Source organism: Ochlerotatus camptorhynchus, unplaced genomic scaffold (genome assembly GCF_037179485.1).
Source record: "Ochlerotatus camptorhynchus isolate MF236.1 unplaced genomic scaffold, CSIRO-AGI_Acam_v1.1 ptg000052l, whole genome shotgun sequence".
Classification (NCBI taxonomy): domain Eukaryota; kingdom Metazoa; phylum Arthropoda; class Insecta; order Diptera; family Culicidae; genus Ochlerotatus; species Ochlerotatus camptorhynchus.
In genome coordinates, this window is record NW_027040542.1 from 2,041,948 (window position 1) to 2,062,696 (window position 20,749).

The following is a 20,749-nucleotide window of genomic DNA, read 5'->3' on the forward strand; positions in this document are numbered from 1 at the left end:
TGCCTAGTTTGAAGTGGTTAAGACTAGGGTTCTAATTATCGGTGTCATTCTTTAATTTTGTTGCTAAGGAATCTAATTTTGACTGACAAAGGGGCGCGCCTTTGGAGGGTGTTTCAACACTCCGAAGGGTATAAATAGCGGGACCTTTCAATTAGAGTCGGATCCTTGCGATAAATGCGAGAATGACAACTGTAAAAAAATCGATTCTCAATAGTGATGGAGTAATACGACATGCACTAAACTAATAGATCAAATTACTGGTCGCAGTGGTGTTAGGTCCCGAACAGAGAAAAAAATGGATTTGTTTTAGATGCTGTTTAGATCTCGTACTGTTAGCTCCTTCAAAAGCGTCATTGTATTATCTATGTTGAGAATCATAGCGATTCGCAGAAATTATAAATTCTGTGCAGTTGTTTGCGAATGGAGTTTCAGCCGGTATTCCTTTTTCTCAATCCCTAGTCGCCTTATCTTTGGTAGTAAGAGTACTGACAAAATACCAAAAACTAGGTATCAAGGAATCCATATAAAAATACCAGCTAACACTCGTACCTCTCTATATAATCTATGCTGCATATATTTTCCATTCAACTACAGTGAACAACAGCCACATTATTAGCGTGAAGCCATCATAAGGGTACTCTTGATGTTTTAATATCTATTAATTGTTCAAGAAAAGGAACAGAACAGTAGTTGAACGTTCAAAATGTTACGATTATCTTAGCTCCGACCACGTGTTTACAAACAAAATCCAAAAATCCCGCCATCAACCACGTGTTGCTAACCACGATGTTTCCCCTCCGCAAAAGCAACGAACTCGATGTGCGCATGTGGTGGGCATGGCGGGATTCGTTTCAGCTGATTTCGCCTCGTGCCTTGGGATGCTGTGTGTATGTTTGAGCGGTTTCGGGAAATGCACCTTGTACATAATTAATAAAACAAATAGAAATGAGGACGACGAGATTGTTTGGATTTCCCGCTGTTTTTGGAATGTGTACATGAAGTATGTGGGCATGATGAGAGAGAAAACCCAGTGAGAGTGGGAAATTCCTTCCGAGAGTTTGATCTGGTTTTGGGATGGAGGATGAAGTTTCTTGCTTGCTTGGTCTAGTTGCATTACAGACACGGACTTACTCGGTTGACATAAATCCGCGCTCGTTCCGGTGTTGGACATAAGTGGTGGTTTAACAACGCCAGAGGATAGGGGTAGTGAAAGGCCTTTCGCCATTCTCTCTGAAGAGTGGACAAGTGGTTCTACTTTAAAGCTTCAATTTAATGGTTATTTGAGTTGGAGAAGTGAATCTCAAGCACACTCGTGGGAGTTGGAGCCAATTTGAGCATTGGTCTTTGTAGGCTCAGTCCATGTGCTAGATAGTACGGAGTGAAAGACGAAAAGATGAAAATTTAAGTGTCTTTACCAGCGCATTTCGGATATTTCGGAATAGTGCCCCACCGGAGGGAATTGCTGTTTGTGCTGATATACTACTGTGATTGTGTATGTAGTGGTTTTGGGGAAAGGGATACGACCAGGCAGTAGAACGTGTTGTACAAGGGGAGTGACAGATTCAAGATAGAAGCATTAAAGGCTATAAATAAATCAAATCGTCGTTTGGCTGATGCGAGCTTTAATGGAAAATCCGGACAGTGAAATATGGAGCAGCAGAATCATCGCCGGAAGCTGTTTGGGAGGAATTTGAACCAACCGATGTGTTATTGCACTGCATACGGGCAACACAAAATGGGACAAATTCTAATTCAAGTGCTCCCTCTCGTACGTCAAGCGGATGGGTTTAACGAGCTGCATTGGAGTGCACTTGTGCTAAATGCAATAAATTAAAATTCAATTACAAAGAAACAGACTGGAGGGTAGAATCGATCGCCAGGCGCACCTCATTGTCGTTCGTAGGAGCGAGCACGGATCAACCTTTCTCGTCCAAATGAGGTTTGATAATTGAGCTTATATTAGAAATTATTCGAGGATGTTCAACTAATATCTTCCTCCTACAATTACTAATAACGATTCCATTCAGAAGAGGTGCAGAAGTCTCGATATGGAATTGAACTGAACGTTAAGAATCCGTTCACATGCAAATGTTCACTCGTGTTGTACAGCATCTGTTGAGCAATTTGCACACGGGTATTTACCTACGTCGACTTCTGCTGACTTACCTATTCTACATGGTACAACACTCTATCGGAAGCCTGGAAAATTATCTGCTCGTTATGCTTTCATGCCTGATTCCTGGCACACATCGTTGTCGTCGCTGTCGTCATTCTGTTGCTTCCGTTCTCTCGTATGCCTAGTGCTTACAACACACATAGCAGCCTTTCGCGTATGGCATGAAACAATAGCTTTTCTGCTGAATTTGCTACTTCTCACGGCCACCGTCGATGGAAACGGATGAAGCTGGATGTTGCCAACATACGGTCTTATATAGAGCATGCAATGGGCATTAGACTGATGCAACATTTTAAATCCACACTGCTCAAATGGTTCTAAATTGGATTCTGATCATTTGCCAAAATTTGAACTCATTTGCTTAGAAACTGCCTGTGCACCAACCGTTTGAAGTTTATGCAAATTATGCTTTTCATCGCCTTCTACAATTTTTTCAAACACATCAGAGAAAAAGATCCATAGCCAATATTGGGGACTGTGCACTAATTACGTAACGGATGTTTCACATTTATCAAACCCCCCTCTCTCTCCCTTAAAATCGTACGAATATTTTCCAAATTACAAAGTTTAAAAAATGTCTTTTAAGGAAACTAAAAGTCTTAAAAAAAAAATCAAATTTAGTTAAAATATTAAACTGCTACCAGAAGTTGCGTGGATTTTAGAGTTCTGCTTCGCGAATATCCGGAAAAATTAACTGGCTATAAAGTTTCTAAAAGTTCTACGAATACGATGAATTATTGACTTGGTTTGTATTAATAAATCATTCATTGTGTGACTCTAATTTATTCTCAACTATATGTGTATGTTCAAGTGATGAACTAGCCTATGGCTAAAAATCTCTATAATAAAGTATTAAAAAAAAAATCAACTATATGTGAACAACTCTGCCTTACTATTTTTTGTGAAACTTGTAATAAAATATAGAACTTAAAACAGTAATCAGCGCTTTTTTTAAGATTTCTAAGACGAAACAATACATCCAATATTCATAAAATTTATATCAAAATACCCGGAGATCAATTTCTTGAAAAAAGGAGAACTTACTGATAAGATCTATATAAAGCTTGAATGAAAATATGCCCGAATCATTTTTAGAAATATTGTAGATTTAAAAAAATAGCTATAAACATGCTATCAAATTTGTTGACAAGCTTTCAGTGAAATCCGCATCATGTGAATTCCACACAAAATACAATATACCTGCCTGATGTAACAGTTGTGAAATTTGTTTCAGAATTTTTTAGCACTGATAAACTATACGTGGACAACGCTCCATCATAAAAAATACAACTTTTGAACTCTTTGAAATGATATTACGTAAGAAGGGATCAACCCCCCCTCCACCTATGATAATATTTTGTAAGACTTTACAAGACCCCTCTCTCCCCTCTTTTCCATTATGTAATCAGTGTACGGCCCCGTGTAAGATATTTTCTCAGCAACAACTTAGCAGCAGATCGTTTTGCAGCCAAACGTCAAATAAAATAGTCATTAATTATTTACAAGATTGGCAATCATATGACATGATCAAGCAGCTGCTTTGTGGGCAACACTGTATTGTGCAGTGTGACATAGTAGCCATGATTTGTGCATTCTATTTCACGCACATTTATCACAATCTCGCCTGCCAGTTGATTGAGCATAATCTTAAGACAGCCCTAATAAACGAGCACCATACATGAACGATATCACAAATCGTGCCACCGTACCACATATTGTTGGGATGATAACCCGAATAGGTTGTTAGCCACTCCTTATGGTTATCGTTTATGCGGGAGTATCGACTTGAATCATTAAGGTGATACTCTAAGGAAGCCTTTGCGTGAAACTTCAAAGGCACAAATGTCAGCTTCCACAAAACATATAAATTTGAAATTGCTACTCTCTGTTTGTAGTAGCACAGCAAACAAGAATTAGCAATTTCAAATTTGTATGTTTTGTGGAAGCTGACATTTGTGCCTTTAAAGTTTCACGTTAAGGCTTCCTTAGAGTATCACGATTGTTCTTTCCATTGAAAAGTTGTATTTGCGAAAATTTCATCTTCATAACAGAAGATTTTGTAGAGCAAAATGATGAGAAAGATATCAACAGAAAGTTTGCTTTTCCCAAAATAATTTCCATATGAACTTCAAATAGTTTGTGCACAGTTAGTTTTTATTCAAATTAGTTAAAATTTTGGGAGAATGATTTGGAACCGTTACAGCATTTGGGAGCGAAAATTTTAAATTTTGCACCAGTCTAATGGGCAACATACTGAAGATAGATGATTTAAAAATAAAAACCCTCTCTGTGTTGGCTGATCCGTTTGGTGCTGGGGCTAGGGGGATGGGTAGGGAAAAGGAATTATGGTACATGACGAGGGAATGAAAGTTCGCCACACCATGATCCCATATCTATTATTTTTACCTAGTCGACCCGCGACAATAAAAGGAGTTATGTGGCGCAATGGGCTGAGCGTAGAATAATTCGCTACATTATTGAATGGTTGGACGTCCTGGTTTTAGTAGGACAATCGGTTTTTGGGCTTCAATGAGTTATCATCGTTTTGTGACTATTAAAATTCATCTCATTCAAAGGAAAACCGACTGGAATTTAGCTAGTCAAGTAAGATTCCGGTCTCTCATGACAACATAAGCTTTTAAGACTGAAAATCTATTAAATAAAGGAAAAAAATAAAAGCTTTTCCGACAGATTTCAGCATGAACAGTAAGTGGTGTTTCAAGCCAATGTTATATTTTTGTGAAATTCAGAGATTCTATAGAGAAGTTCCACGTAGAGGGTATTGTTTCCCGGATTTGATAAAAAAATAATCCCGGGATCCCGGGAACAATTTCAAGATTCATAAAACTAACTAAATTCCCAAAAATAATGCCTCTATATAATTTTGAAGCATGAGTACTAGCGGCAAGACGGTTGCACTCAGAGTTAATATTTTCACAGCGAGTAAATTAGAGTAACTCATAATTACTCAAAAGTAAGCATAGTAGTCTGGCATAAAAAAATTAAAATTAAATCAGTTTAAACGAACATAAGCTGTCAGAGTAATCATTTATTCTAGTTTTGTATTCTTGCAACAAATACTCAATAATCCATGTGTATTTCTTTTCAACATGAATTACTCTTATAAGCGTAGTCTCAGAACAATGGTAGGAATACACAGTTGAAAAATCAGGAATATGTATTTCCGAAATGATCCGAAGAAGGCCTGGTACGAAAAACGAGTTCGTATTTGGTGTGCTTTATGACGGGTCGCCTTAAGTTTTCGGCAAACGGTGTGTTCTTTCAATTATAAATTTCAACATTTTATTGCCACACCACTAATCCGAAATCGTGAGTGAGCTGCAATTCTAAGCTGCTAAGAGGAAGGGTTTTATTTTAAATAAATTTCCTTGACATTACCCTCAGAAATCACGACTGAATTGTCGTAGTCTTTAGGGGTTATTTCAAGAGTCAAAGCGACTTTTGTCACTAGTGAAGTGAGAAAAGTCATGTCGTGGTGACGTGACTCTCTGCGTAAATCAAATGGAGAAACGCGTCACCACGACGTGACTTTAATCACTTCACCAAAATCAGCAATCTGCCAAAATGTTCGCAATGGAGTGCTAAATAACCGTGTTAAATAACCGTTTGTATCATCACTATGATAAATTGTGTCACTACTCCATGTTAACTAGAAATTCCTACTATTATAATCGCCATCCCAATGATAAGATCTTCCTCGGCAAACATCTTTGCTTGACAATTGTGGAATGCACACAAAACAAACAGATTGCTATGTCACCTTGACATTGAATATTGAGCAACTCGAGTTACTCAGAGTTTCTCAAAATTTACTCCAATTTTACTCATTATCCAAAGCTGTCTTACCCCTAGCTTGAGTACTAAGACTGAACAAAACATTGACATATGTCGGTCTTAGCAGCCAGTTTTCTTAGGGTGTGTTTCATTTGGAGAGTTTTCACTTAAAATTTGACAGATGGAAAATTTTCAAATTGACTTGCTATTCCGGTAGACTTATTTCTGACAGACAATTTTGACAGACGCTTTCTCTAAAATCGGCCGATCAACAACAATTTATTTTCGAAGCGTCAAATTTAAGTGAATATTTACCAAATAGAATAAGATTTTAAGAGACAAAATTTATGTTTGCTTTTATTGGAGATGACGTCATTCGAGATACAATTAACTCACTTACTGAAATTGTTGGCTTCATACCAGTTAACACTATTTTCAAACGTATGTCAAGCCTCAAATCAACTCAGTTAGAAAGCTCTTTTTGAATGAACTTCATCTAAAGTTTATATTTAACAAGTCCTAACAAATCACAATTTGATAAAGCTCTTGTTCATTTTAGTAGCTGTTTATCGGGAGTTAATGAATAAAACTGAAGACAGTTTTTAAAGCGTGTCCGGAAATAAATTTTGTATCATCACACGAACGCTATAGGTTTAACAGAAATCCAAACAAATCTTTTTCTCGACATTTATTTTCCTCAAGTATGTTCCTTTACACTTTTGCAATACACTGAAACCTCCGCTTACGAAGTCTTTTGTTACGCAGTATTCAATTTACGTCACTCTTTTTACGAAGTAAATTCCAAAAAACGAGTTTTTTTGTGATTTTGGGAAACTGAGATATACTGTGAAATACCCCAAAATATGGGTATTTTTGGAATCGGAGTGACGTGTAGGAACCGGAAATCGATGTCTGACGCCATTTTTAAATCCAAGATGGCGGCTTCCGGTTACAGAAAAACTTGGAAATTCTGCCAAATACCCCCACAATATGGGTATTTTTGGAATCAGAGTGACATGTAGGAACCGAAAATCGATATCTGACGCTATTTTGGAAACCAAGATGGTGGCTTCCGGTTACATAAAAACTTGGAAATTCTGTCATATACCCCATAATATGGGTATTTTTAGAATCGGAGTGACGTGTAGCGATCGGAAATCAATGTCTGACGCCATTTTGAAATCCAAGATGGTGGCTTCCGGTAACAGAAAAATTGCCAAAAACCACCACGTCACACAATGGTTCAAAACCCCCCAAAACGTGCGTTTTTTATTTTTCGGTATGAAAACGACATTTTAGAAGGATGGTGTCTTCAGAAGAGTTGCAGAGTTTTCAAAGGGCTATCGTTTGGTGCTGGGATATTGCTGATCTATCCACCTAGAAGGGCAGGGCAAAATTAAAATTTTACAAACTTGCTCAAATCATGTTGGTGTCTTGAGCAAAGTAGATTATGTCAAATGAAACAACTTTGCTCAAGACACCAACTTCGTAAAACGATTGTGTAACGAGTTAACGAACGTTTTCTTTAAATGACCCCCCCAAAAACAGTTTTTTTTTAAATAACTTTTTTGGACGCGATTTTATAGTATCGATACGGATCTTATGCCAGAAATTCATTCCGAGGTAAATGGTAATGACTTCCGACCGCGTTTTGATTCATTCGATGAGCACGGAAGCTGCATTAAAATAGATTTGGGTAATTCAAATGGTCGTTCAAAAAACCTAACGTTTTGTTCGAACAAATAGGTCATCGTTCGGTGTTGTTTAATCCAAAGACGCTTGAATTGTTTGCACAGTACTTCTGTAATTTTTGACACCTCGGAATGAATTTCCGGCATAAGATCCGTATCGATACTATAAAATTCTATGACTTTATATGTAACTGCAGAGCTTTTTGTCTTTAACGTGCACATTGTAGACGAAATACGCGTATCTGTCAAGGATAAGCAAATAAAGTAGTGGAATTAAATGGAAAATACTAATCCTTCTCTCTCTCATTATTATTTTTATGTTTTTATGTAACCGGAAGCCGCCATATTGAATTTCAAAGTGGCGTCAGACATGGGTTTTCAGTCCTAATAAGTCACCTCGATTCCAAAAAAACTTATATTGTAGGTATTTGATAGTATTTTCCAGTGTTTCTGTAACCGGATGTCACCATCTTGGATTTCGAAATGGTGTCAGACATGGATTCCCGGATCCCACAGGTCACCCCGATTCCAAAAATATCCATATTGTTGTGTATTCAACGGTATTTTTTTGTTTTCCTGTAACCGGAAGCCGCCATCTTGAATTTAAAAATGGCGTCAGACATCGATTTCCGGTCCCTACACGTCAATTCGATTCTTAAGATACCCATATTGTGGGTTATTTAACATTATTTTTCTGTTTTTATGTAACCGGAAGCCGCCATATTGGATTTCAAAATGGCGTCAGACATCGATTTTCGGTTCCTACACGTCACTCCGATTCCACAAATACCCATATTGTGGGGTGGTATTTGACAGAATTTCCATGTTTTCCTGTAACCGAAAGCCACCATTTTGGATTTAAAAATGGCATCACACATCGATTTCCGGTCCCTAAACGTCACTCCTTTTCCAAAAATACCCATATTGTGGGGTGTTTGGCAGAATTTCCAAGTTTTTCTGTAACCGGAAGCCACCATCTTGGATTTCAAATGGCGTCAGACATCGATTTTCGGTCCCTACACGTCACCCGGATTCCAAAAATACCCATATTGTGGGGTATTTGACAATATTTTCAAAAACCTCTTTTTACGAAGTAAATCCCAAATAACGAGTTTTCTTTTTACGAAGTAAATCCCAAATAACGAGGTTTTTATACGCACTAATTCGATTTACGAACCCCCGTTTTGGTTCGTAAATGAAAGTTCCAGTATAACAGATTTAAATTTCACCCTCACACCGACACTTCCGGACCTTTGACATGACTCCTGCCATGAAGGTTTGAACAAGCTTCTCTCCTCTAGTTTTGTAAGCTTTTGTCCACTTCAAGTTTTGAACCGATTTTCACTCTCCTCCCATTTCCGACAATCAGCCTTCATTATTGCCCAAAATTTCTCGATCGGTTGGAAGTCTGGACAGTTTGGAGGATTAATGTCACGAGGTACCACAATGACATTATTTTCCTCGTACCATTTCTTTGTCACTGTTGAGTAGTGGCAAGATGCCAAATGGCAATAGGCGTTTTCTGAAGGCACTCTTGGATGAAGATTTCACTGTTAATATTCCCGGCTGGGATGAATGGTTGGCTGTTTTTACCGCTCGGCTTGCCAATTTTTCTCATTTTTTATCTTCTGTTCTTTACACTTAGACCCTACCTAGGCTTCCTCTGTCCTTCGCAGTGTAGACTTTATTACCAGGGATTTGTGAAAAATCAGGCTTTACGTACTGTACGATGCAACCTGTATCTGGAGTAACCTGCGAACTTAGTTTTATTTTCCATTCTGTACAAAGCGATCTATATTTATTTAAAATAATTTCCTGTCGCTATAGAATTTTCCATGTCCCTATCAATACTTTAAGCTAATTTCTGCTAATTATAATCGAATTTCTACGTGGGCTTAAAAAGGGCTCATCTATGTTTTCGAGTCCTTCGATACTATGTCCTTTTCGGAATCGGGATTTCTCAATATGCTCATAAATGTATTGCTTTTTGTAACTCAGATCCGATATGGCTCTACAAATAAGAATTCGAACATTGGTTATTATCCTTCGTGAAGGATGAACAAAGAGGGAAAACTAATCTTATTCTACATGCGCAGATATGTCGCGTGTGGGCATGTTTATCCTACTGGAGCATCCTAAGTAAATAGTGCAGTCAGATTATGTTAGTGAGCTGTCGTTGTTTTGCCCTACTTTTCATTTCTTTTCCCTTGCCTTCGTATCGACATCAGCTAAGACTTATGCAGCTATGCGGGTTGGCTTATAGATTTAATCTTAAATTAATTGCCTCGCGGTAACACTTGTCACTCCAAGTAATTTAGTCAATTCATCTTTGATCTGATCCAGGGATTCACCACTGTGCAGACCTTTCATGAGAACCTTGAACAGACGTTGAGTTTTGGTATCGTAAGTCAAAATTTGGTGTTGCTTCTCAGTAAGATACTTGATAAGAGACGTTGGAATCCGTCCAAGGTTTCAGCCAATACACGGCATTCACCTCGACGGCTAATTTGAATGAAAACTTAAATTTAACGAAGTTCAAAAGTTCCGTGCAAAGAGCATGGAAATCGGAAGTGGTTACCAAACATAGAGGGAATCTTTTCCTTTTGGAATCAAGCCGGGAATGTTTAATGGAATTTTGCCTGAATGGACCATTCTCATCATCCGTAAGCATATCAAATTGATTGCTCAATTGAATTTCAAGGGGATCAAGCGATTGCCCTTTTCTTTTGCGCTTAGGTGCCTTGGTGACAGAACCAAGTTGACTTCCAATCAGATTACTATAAGAATCAGAAGGATCGAAAAAGAATTCTTCAAATCGATATCCAAGCAGGATTACCTCGGGGGGGTCAAAACAAGGATCGAAGAGGAATAAGAGTCAAACAAGGTAGAAATTTAAATGGTAAGTATTGAGCACTGAAAAGTACTGTTTAAATTTGTTGAAGCTTTAGGTAGCATGTAACTAAAGGCTAGCTCAACTCTAATTTTCAGGGTCGGCATACCGCACTAGAAGAAACTCACCTGAATCCAACCAGTGACAAAATTCCAACCTGAAACTTTTCTTTCGGTGCATGCAAGAGTTGGAACACAAGCGTTACGTTAAGAGCACTAAGCCAAACCATATATTCAGGGGAAATTCAATAATATCAAGAACCAAACTTTGGAGCACTTTTGTATTTTAGGATAAGGCAAATGTTCTAAGGTTTTGACTCACTGCCTGATGTCTGCTGATGCCGGCGCCGCCGCCGCTGCCGTTGGATGCCACGTGTTCCCTCGTCGCAGGATCGCTTCACACTTAACAGCGCCAATGCAAAACGGGGTGCTACGTCGTGTGTTGACGTACGACCGGTTCAGCGCATCTGGGAAGCGGTTCACTGTGCACAATCTTCACACACTTCGAGAGGAATTCAACCTAACTCGCATCGCGACCCCTTGTCTAACCGGTTTTCACTTCACGGTGTCGACTTAAACTTCACAAACCGGAAGACGACCCTTCGGAATTCTAACTGGTCTCAACGTTAGTGATAAGGAGGTCCAGTTTACCACCACGTGGTCACTACCGTGTATTGTTCTTGGCGAGTTAGGTTACACTTGGAGCTAAGCTCCTTTAACGTTTCTATAGAGACTCAACCGGCAAGAGTAATTAACACTGGCTGTCCAAAACTTCTCTAACTCCGGTAAAATAACGGGTTTGAATCTCACTTTCTGAACTTTTAAATAACTTTTCTGGATGCACCAATCTTCCTCGCTTCCCAGGATACAAGAAACCTCTATTAAGGATCGGGAACCCTTATGTAGAAGTGTCGGTTTTGAATGTAGGTAGCCAATTGGGTTGTTTAGGTAAATACATATTCGTTATCTGCATTAAAAATGGAACCGAAATCCAAAATTTCATCAATTTTGGTACACTGGAACTATTTTAAATAAGTACGATTACATTAGAAAAAATCACCACCTTAGCGCCCCTTGGTGGGACTTTGTATGGGAGCGAGCTGTCAACGAATAGATTTAGTGTCAACGATCAAAAATTTAAATATTGATTTAAAAATCGAGATGAATGTCTACAGGATCGATAAAAATATCGTTGTGCTCAGAAAACAAAGCTCTATCAGATGATGTGTAAAAATAGGTATATTTTTCGAAGTTAAACAAGCCAATTATCATCATACGATCATCAACCCATCGATGACGATCGTATCACGTGATTTACGCTAGCTAGATTTTCGAAAACCCTATCTGCACAACTCCTATCTGACTCGTAGGGTTGTGAGTCGTCTCATTTGACAATACATTCGATATTTTTATCGTGCTGCTCGTCTTTTGGAATGATTTTTTTTTCAAAATTAAGCGTGACAACGGTTCACAACTTCTTCGGTCTATTTTTATTAAAATATGTTTTCTACTTTACGGCATTGGAGTTCATCAAATAGAAATAAATTTAATAGGTTTTAATTTAGATAATGCAATTAATTCTTGCATACAATTTATATTTAAATACAATGATTTGGTATTTCATAAGGCAAATCTGACACCAAAATATAGTATACAGGGTTGAAACATTCGTCGAAGGTTACAAGCAGTAACACTTCCTTCAGCAAAAACCAAATAGATCCGCACGGCAAGAGACAGTAAAGTATTGACCCGATTTTATAAGCCACCATTTTGAAACTGTTTTCCAATTTTCTATAAAATCATGCGCCTTTTTAGTGGTTTTATTGCAGCAAAGCTAAACATCTAGCTTGGAAATGAATGAGAAAGCTTTCGAAATACGATTATGAAAAATTATTGAAATTTAAAAGTCTGAAGCGCGGAGGGGCTGACAAAATCGGTCATTACTGTATTGGATGTTATATTTTTTCTGCAAAAATTTAATTTTTTTACACATCATATCAGTCTATGATACGATACACGATAGATAGGACCTTGAGCAATTTTAAAATCCCAGGGTGTTTAAAACTGTTCCAAAGTGTTCTTTAAGTTAAATATGTTGCTTTTAATAATTCGGCCTAATGACTGATTTGGCCTAATGGCACTAGGCCTAGTGGCATTCGGCACAATGATATTCGACCCAATGGTTGGTTGGCTAAATAAACCACCCTGATCTACCAACTGATGAAGGAATATTGAGTTAAAATTTATATCGCCTGTTGGTCATTGGAACGAAATTTGTTTGCAAAGTGAAATAATATTAAGATGATTGAAAAATATTCCACATGAATCTCACGCTTAGATTTTGACGTAGGACGTATTTCTATATGGGGGTACACTTTGTGAAAACCGAAAATGGAACATGTAACAAATTAAGAAAGATTTTGAACGTTAATAACTCAGCTGCCCCTGGTCCAATTTCAATAATTTTATCACCAATCGATCAGAAATATGGCTACGCATCAATAACAATGCTTCGAATGTTGATTTTCAACAAGAAACTATTGAAAAACTGGTAAATGTCCAGCATTGTCCAAAAGTGTCGAATTAACTAACAAATCCACCAATTACCTACATGCATATGCTGCTTCCCTAGCACAGTCGTCAGAGAGTAGTAAGTAGACGAAACAAGTCGAAGTGGCATTCGCCTTCGATCCTCGGGCGCGTGCGAATAGGGTTCAAGGTCATCAATTCCCGCAAGCATCTAGCTATCAAGGCGCAACCTGTCTATAGAAGGTGTGGAATTGTAGGCCTGAATATATTGGTGCAATTAGTTTTTCCTCGGCTTTCATTCAGCACGATTCGTTTCTTTCGTTTAATCAATTACCCTTGTAGTGACGTCAAAAAGATTGTTTCAATCGGCGCTTACATATGAAATTTAAAGTGGATTATAGAATTTGTAGTATGTTACCAAAATTTATGAATGGTTTGCCACTAAATGTTGAGATAATTTATTGATTATTGAATTATCACACTGTATACCATGAAAAAGCAGCCTGTTTGTGAGTTTTTGCGCATTCCCTAACACAGACTTAAAAATCGAATTCGATGCGGTCCCACTCAACGGTGCTCATTCAATCACCGTAAGTGGTGGTGTCCAGTCCAGCAGCAGCAGTAGTAGCAGCAGCAGCAGCAGTAGCAGCCGCAGGAGTGCTTTCAACAACAACAACAACGAAAGGCTGCCTGCAAGCAGCGAGCTGCAGAGCTCATATGAGTAACCATAGAGAAGGAGGAAGAAGTCCCACCGCTAGGCTAGGATCGGAATCAATAGCTCGTCGTGCTCAGCTCAGTATTCCTCAACCATCACTACAAAATTGTCCTTTTCAGGATCACCATAAATTTGATAAGAGTGTTATTTGGACATTTGTGAAGGTCATCAGTTCCCGCAAGCAGCTAGCTATCAAGGCTCAAAATGGTCTCTATATAAGGTGTGGAATTGTAGGCCCGAATGTATTGGTGAGATTAATCATCGTCCGACCATTTTCCAGAACACGCTGGTAGGAAGTATTAAAAATCCATATAGAATTTGAGAGAAGTGGGAATAATTCGCTTTGGGTGTATATTCAGTCCCCAGAAAACCAATAACATCAAATTTGTGAGAAAATTAGCTCTCACGAGTTCAATCTCTCGAAGTCCCTCCTTTTTTACATATTCTGCACAAACGATACTTTCCGCCCCGCCCCATTCATATAATTCGGAAGGAAATCCTGTAAGGGGTGAATTGAATACACTTTAATACCAAAATGCACAAAACTTAAAAATTCATAAATAACAAAAAAATCAAAATACACCTTTTAAAGTCGAGTAGATGAATCGAAAATACTCAAGTTGACAGTCCCTTGGCTTCTCTTCATCAACTTTTTCTTTGAAATAAATACTACGCTTACAAATAAAAAACGGAAAGAGTTAAGATAATTGATGATTTATCAATTAAAAGAAATGTTCACATTTGTTCCGTCCACTAGCGGTCCTACTTCATGCTTCCGTTCGTGCCCCTAGGCACAGACCCTTCTATTTTTTTATAAAATCTTTCACACAATCCCTCAAAGCTAAGTCTACTCAAAATTAACTTGGGATTTTCCTTAGAATTTTCAAGGGGTTTTCATTTCAAATCCATGTGTATTCTTTTCAGAATTACCGTAGAATTTAAATAAAAAATTGCTTGGAATCATCACTGAAGTCCTTTTAAAACCTTATTAAAAATAACTGGAATTATAAAAAAATCAAGGATTCAATTGGAAAGACAAATACAGCGTCGGTATCCAGACATTTCTTTCAGATCCATTACCCTTGATTTTTTTAGGTACAGTATAGTGATTTTTATTTCACATTTGCACATTTGAGTTCTGGGATTTTTGAAAACATATCTTAGTTCGGGAATCTTAAAAATTCCTGCAAGTATGAAATTTGACTATGTTTTCTATCTTAAAAATCTTTCCATGGCTTAAATATTTAAAAAAAAACAATCAAAAATCTCAATAGGGTAGAGCGTTACTTCGTCGTAATCGCCCATTTCCGTTCTATCGATCAGAAAAGATCAATAATATCAATGATTTCACCGTGCACAAATCAATAATAAGTTTGTTCCTATGCGTTAGTTCATTAGCTACAACATACATCCTATTAGAGCGCATTGTATGAAATATAAGAAAAGTTTAAAGTTCAATATTTCTTAAACCAGAGATGAACAGAGATGGCTGAAAGTCTCTTTAATAAAGAAAGATAAAGATAAAAGATTTCTTAAACTGTTAAATTTTGAATTTTGTGTGGTACAGCGAATTATTGATATTTTAAAATGTCTAGCCCACTGTACCACCATCCATCGGTACACAAATCGTCTAGCGAGAGAGGAAACGGTGCAAAACGGATGCAAGCTCAGGCCCATTTTTACCGCCGTCGCGTCATCAGCATATGGTAGGCCATGCATCACGTACCTACCTAAGTACCTGCTGACCAAAGCCCTCTTGGAAAAGTATGGACGTCTGCCAAAAGCTGTTCCAATTGACATAAACTTTACAATCTTTTCTTGTTACTTACACATACAAAATATTATCATAATATTTTATTATTCCATAATTTCATAAAACATGTTTTTCGTCAAAATGAATGGAAGACACCCTGCTGTCAACATGCACTGCTTTGCTAGATTGGAACAGCTATTTTCAGTTTTCTGATGACAGTCGTCCATACTTTTACTAGAGGACTTTAATGCCGACCCATTCAGAGGAACAAAATCGCAAGCTCCAGTGAGTGAACACCATCACAGCTCAAGCTTTTCCCGAGGGAAATTCCATATCTCTCTTCAGCTTCATTCCACCGTGGTTGGCGCGCGCTCTTAGAACAGTTTCCAGTTAGCAATGGGCAACCCTCGATCTCGGGTTGCTTCCATCATGCGTCCGTCATCCGCCTTCTTCCCCTCGTCATCAAAGGGCACAAAATTCCCATCCAACAACCCCATTAGAGTCGATTTAATATTTACTCTACGACATATTTCCAATCTATTGTAGTAGTCACGTACCTAGCTACCTACCTTGCTGTGGCTAGTAGGTGTAGGGAGGCAGGTGGAAAAGCCCGAAAGGTACAGGTCAGCCGAACCAACCGTATCGGATGGGGATGGATTTCTTCGTTTTGTTTTGCCGCTTGGATGATCGGGCCTTCGTTTGAGAAGAATGTTGCTCAAGAATCTTCTGTTCGTCCATCGTCTGTGTTCACCTCACTTATAAACATATGGCATACACAATGGGTGGGGGGCGGGATGATAGACGCTCGTTATCAGCTCGTTGCATCTATGGAGAACAAGCACGTGCTTCCATCAGATGTAGTGGAGAGCGATTGCGAGAGCCATGGAGCGAGATTCTCTAAAAATCTCTCCGTGATTTGGGTGGGAGTTGGGAGTCGTGTTTAGGAGGAGCAGTGAGGTACTTTTTCAAACTGGCGCCAAGACACAGTCCCACTCAAGCTTTCAACTCGGAAGGACGTTTTCCAATGAAGATGATGGTTCCGTTTTAGTAGAAGTGACGAATGTGTGAAAGGCAAGACAAACAGTGAGTGGAAGGGTGCTAAAAAAGGGGCGAAAGAACCCTTTTAAAGTGAACAATGTTACTGCGGTTGGCGTTTATCCTCTTGTGGTTTATGGAGCTTTCGGGTGCTGGAATGCCATCCCCTTTGTCGACGTTGGGATTGTCCTCGGGGGAGTACTTTGAGAATTTCACCCGTGGTCCGGAGTTTGCAGCGAGAAGTAGGATTCTGCGAAGCATAGATAAATCGGTCCTGTTGGTAAATGAAACGAAGGTGTTGAATAGAAATTCCATTAATACGGTTTTCGAACGAACACGACCAGCCACCGGGAAGAAACGTTCGCGAGAGATCTCCATACTGGGGCTGTTCGAGTTGAGCACCCGGCACGGGATCCGAAAGGAAGGCTACAGTGAACTAGCAGCTGCTCAACTAGCTGTTCAGCATATCAACCGAAGGGGGATGCTGTTGGGATACACACTGAAGCTGCTAACGAATGATACAAAGGTACGTATTCGTGTGTGGCTTTTGGGTGGAGGTATTTTTTGTCTGTAGGATTTGGGGGTCGCTTTTATCTTGTGATTAATTTGCTATACAAACCTTCGAACATTTTATCCTTTTTCGTTTACAATCAGGGTACGATGGGGAAACATAATGATCCTTTAAAAAGGAATCTACGTTCCATGCAAAGTTAACAATAACATGTTGCAGTGTCTTCGTATACGCAATGGAAGTACCGTAGAACGGGGTATATTTGATAATGGTAGAATATAATGATTAAATTTACTCTCTGCACTATTTACGAATTTGAAACATTGGCTCCATTTTGTAGTTTTTAGTATAGTATGGTTTACATAGTTTTTATATGTCTTATCACTTACTACAAATATTTCCGATATAGTCATCACAAATTCAATGTTGTCTTCATATTGCTTATGATGTTTCTGATTATATACTCATTCAAAGTTTCATATTCCTAAATTGTTTGAGATTCACGCAGGTTTTTCAACATTCATCGAGTATTATAAAAGTAAGCCCAAAACACAATTCTATAATTTCCATGAATTCTGAGTATCCTGAGTACTTGTTTAAGACAACTAATATTTGAACAAAAATAAATGTTATAAAAAATATTTAGAATATTCTTAAAAAAAACTATAGAATTTACCCCGGTTCATGGTAGTTACAATAGACTGTAGCGTAAAAGCAAGTTTTTTTTTCATCGAATGAATATTTACGTATTACAACTTTACGACATATTTTCATAGCCAAAAATTTTTTCGAAAATTTTCCGTGTATAACATTTAAAAATTATTTAAAAACCTTCCAACAACCCCATTACAAAATCTGTTCATCCGGTTAAACAGTACGGAATCTGAAAAAAAAATTATACAAATCTTTAATATAATCTGGTGACCAGATAATTGCCATAAATATGTTAGCCGTACAGATTAGACTGGCCCACATTTATATGGGGTTTTTTAAATATGTTTTTTTTTTCAACCAATCCCCAGATTTGTGTCATTAGGTGAGAAAACCACTCTCAGAAAATTTCTGCTCATAAACAGCATGTAACACAAGCTGGCGCTTTTGAATACAAATTAATATGGAGATAACCCAAGTAACATTACTAGTTTTATCGAGGTTTTAAAGCATGCTACAAGTCTAAATCATGATGTCCAGAACCCTCATAAAACTTGGTTTACTTGGGATTGGTTGCAATGTATGGAGAAATAACATCCCTACACTCTTTTGTACATAAAACTCGTTCAGAATCTCGATTAAGCTCAGAATTTCAGCACACTTAGCTTAAATTATAAGGAACAACTTTTGTCAAGGCAGCTCACGATTCAAGTTGGTATTATGTAGATATTATTTTTAAATTTATATATGCATTTTGTTCGTATATTGCAACAAAATACAGGCAGCTGATGATAACCACTCTCTGAATGTTTCAGCTGTTTTTGACGTAACATGGACTGGTGCTTTTGGTTTAATGATTGTATAAGGGGATTTGGTTGAATTTTTTTTCTTTCCTTTATTTAACGTCGGTCTCTGTTCCGCAATCTAGTGCCAATCATCGACGGACATCGATTGCCATCCATTGACGGCAACCGAATGTGCAGGAAGGCAGCTTCCACACCTGCGTAGGATATCGCACCCATTCACAACACACATGGGCCAGGACCAACGGCTTTACTTCCCATCCGAAGGAAGACGTGACCAGAGATTTTTATGCCTCAGAAAAATCCCACCGACCTCGGCTGGGGATTGAATCCAGACCCATTGGGGTGTTAGAAAGCTGTCACGCTTACCACTATACCACCGGCGCCGGCATTTTCGTTGAAATTGTCATATACAAAATTCACATTAAAAAGTGAATATCTCAATAAAATTAACCGGATTCATAATGCAGCAAAGTTGTTACTCATTGCTTGAACTACAAGTTTTGAAAATCTGAATCAAATAATTTTTTCAAACTAAAAGCGCCAGCTCATCTTACAACCAAATGAGCTTAAACTTTCAGAGAATGGTTTTCTCACCTAAAGGCACAAATCTAGAGGTTGGCCCGTGGAAAATCAGAACTTTTATTTTTGTAGGCCAGTCTAGTACAGATGTTTGCCATACGTATAATTGTCATAATGATTATTGCCAGAATAATCGTTTGCCATAATATACAATGGCCGTAATCAGAGTTACGGCCAATCGTTTGCTATAAAAACACGTTTTTCAGAATTATTGAATCATTTGACTAGTCATTTGATGTTTTGATGCTATTTTGTACTAGTAAGCTAGGAACGAAGAAAAAGTTGTAATCTAAGTGTTTGACTTATAAAACCTGTCAAATTATGACTCTCTGCAACCATGGCCATAATGTATGATAGCCATAATAGACGTTAATCATAATTGTGTTGCTGTGGAATTTTAAACCTATTTACTCCTATTGAAGTTTTTTTGGACTATACTGGGATGCAATTAAAAAAATCTGTGATGAAATAGCGTTAGGTTTTGAACGCTTAAAACATGGTCATTTGAATTTCAATTTTAATCACACCATTTGATTTAGATTGGATGTACGATGTGTTTGAAATAAAGATGATAGTTGTTTATCAATGGTTACATATTGAAAATTGATCAAACTTTTTAGTTGTAGTCAACCAATCATGTGCTCGCTCGCTATGACTATTGAGAGAACAGAGAGATGAGCCGATTGCGCGAGAGCGTTCCAGTATATTTTGAGTCAGTTCATCACGGAGAATACTCGACACATCGTTAGACGTTATTGCAGGTCGACTTGAATAATTCGTTGTAATACCTAAATTTCCACCAAATTTAACTATATCAGTAAAGATGTTCAGATGGACAAGGCCGAATGGAGGTCAGTTCAGTTGAGCGGCACGAAAGTGCCATTTGGCTACCTATTGTTAGCTTTGAATTAACATCTTCATTAGATTGTGAACTTCGAAAAATTGGCTCAGATGGATAATTCGTCGGTTTCATGCAATATTATCTCTAATATTAACTCATAATATACTATTTTTTCGTTTAATCGATTTAATGCTTACAAAATTTAAACACCATACACACTTATGGCGGTAAGCTCCAACTCGAATTAGCTTTTAATACCGTCCCTGTTTGTATGATCTGAAAAATGTTTGCTCAGAGTTATGTTGATTAACTCTGATGTCGACATCATACCAGCCGGACATTCTTGATCGGGATTTAATCCGAGGATAATACCGGTTGGAGCTTACCACCATTAGAGTAGAGTAGACGAGCCGATTACGTGAGGCTATAAAAGAGCGTTCCAGTATAAGTTTAGTCGGTTCGTGACGGAGGACACTGGACACACCATTAGACGTTATTGCATGTCGACTTGTATAACTCATTGTAATATCGAAATTTACAGATACCAGTAAAGATGTTCAGATGGACAAGGCCTAATGGAGATAAGTTCAGTTGAGCGGCACGAAAGTGCCATTTGGCTACCTATGGTTTGCTTTGAATTAACATCTTCATCAGATGGATAATTCTAGATAGAGCTGAAATTAGGGCATAAACGATTTCGTAAACAATGACTTCTCTCGATGATTTCTCGAAAGACATGCCTCTCCCTGGCAAATCAACATTACCATCGAATAGGGGA

The 20,749-nt window shown here is 38.0% G+C and overlaps 1 protein-coding gene across 1 annotated transcript in view; it reads left to right on the forward strand.

Annotated features, from left to right (window-relative positions):
• The first annotated feature begins 1,128 nt into the window (after positions 1-1,128).
• Positions 1,129-20,749, forward strand: part of GABA-B-R3 (gamma-aminobutyric acid type B receptor subunit 3) — a 28,550-nt gene continuing 8,929 nt past the window's right edge. The window contains exons 1-2 of the mRNA XM_065239202.1: positions 1,129-1,492; positions 16,597-17,109. Of these exons, the coding sequence (XP_065095274.1) occupies positions 16,684-17,109 (426 nt within the window). The 5' untranslated portion in view covers positions 1,129-1,492; positions 16,597-16,683. The remainder of the gene's footprint in view (positions 1,493-16,596; positions 17,110-20,749) is intronic.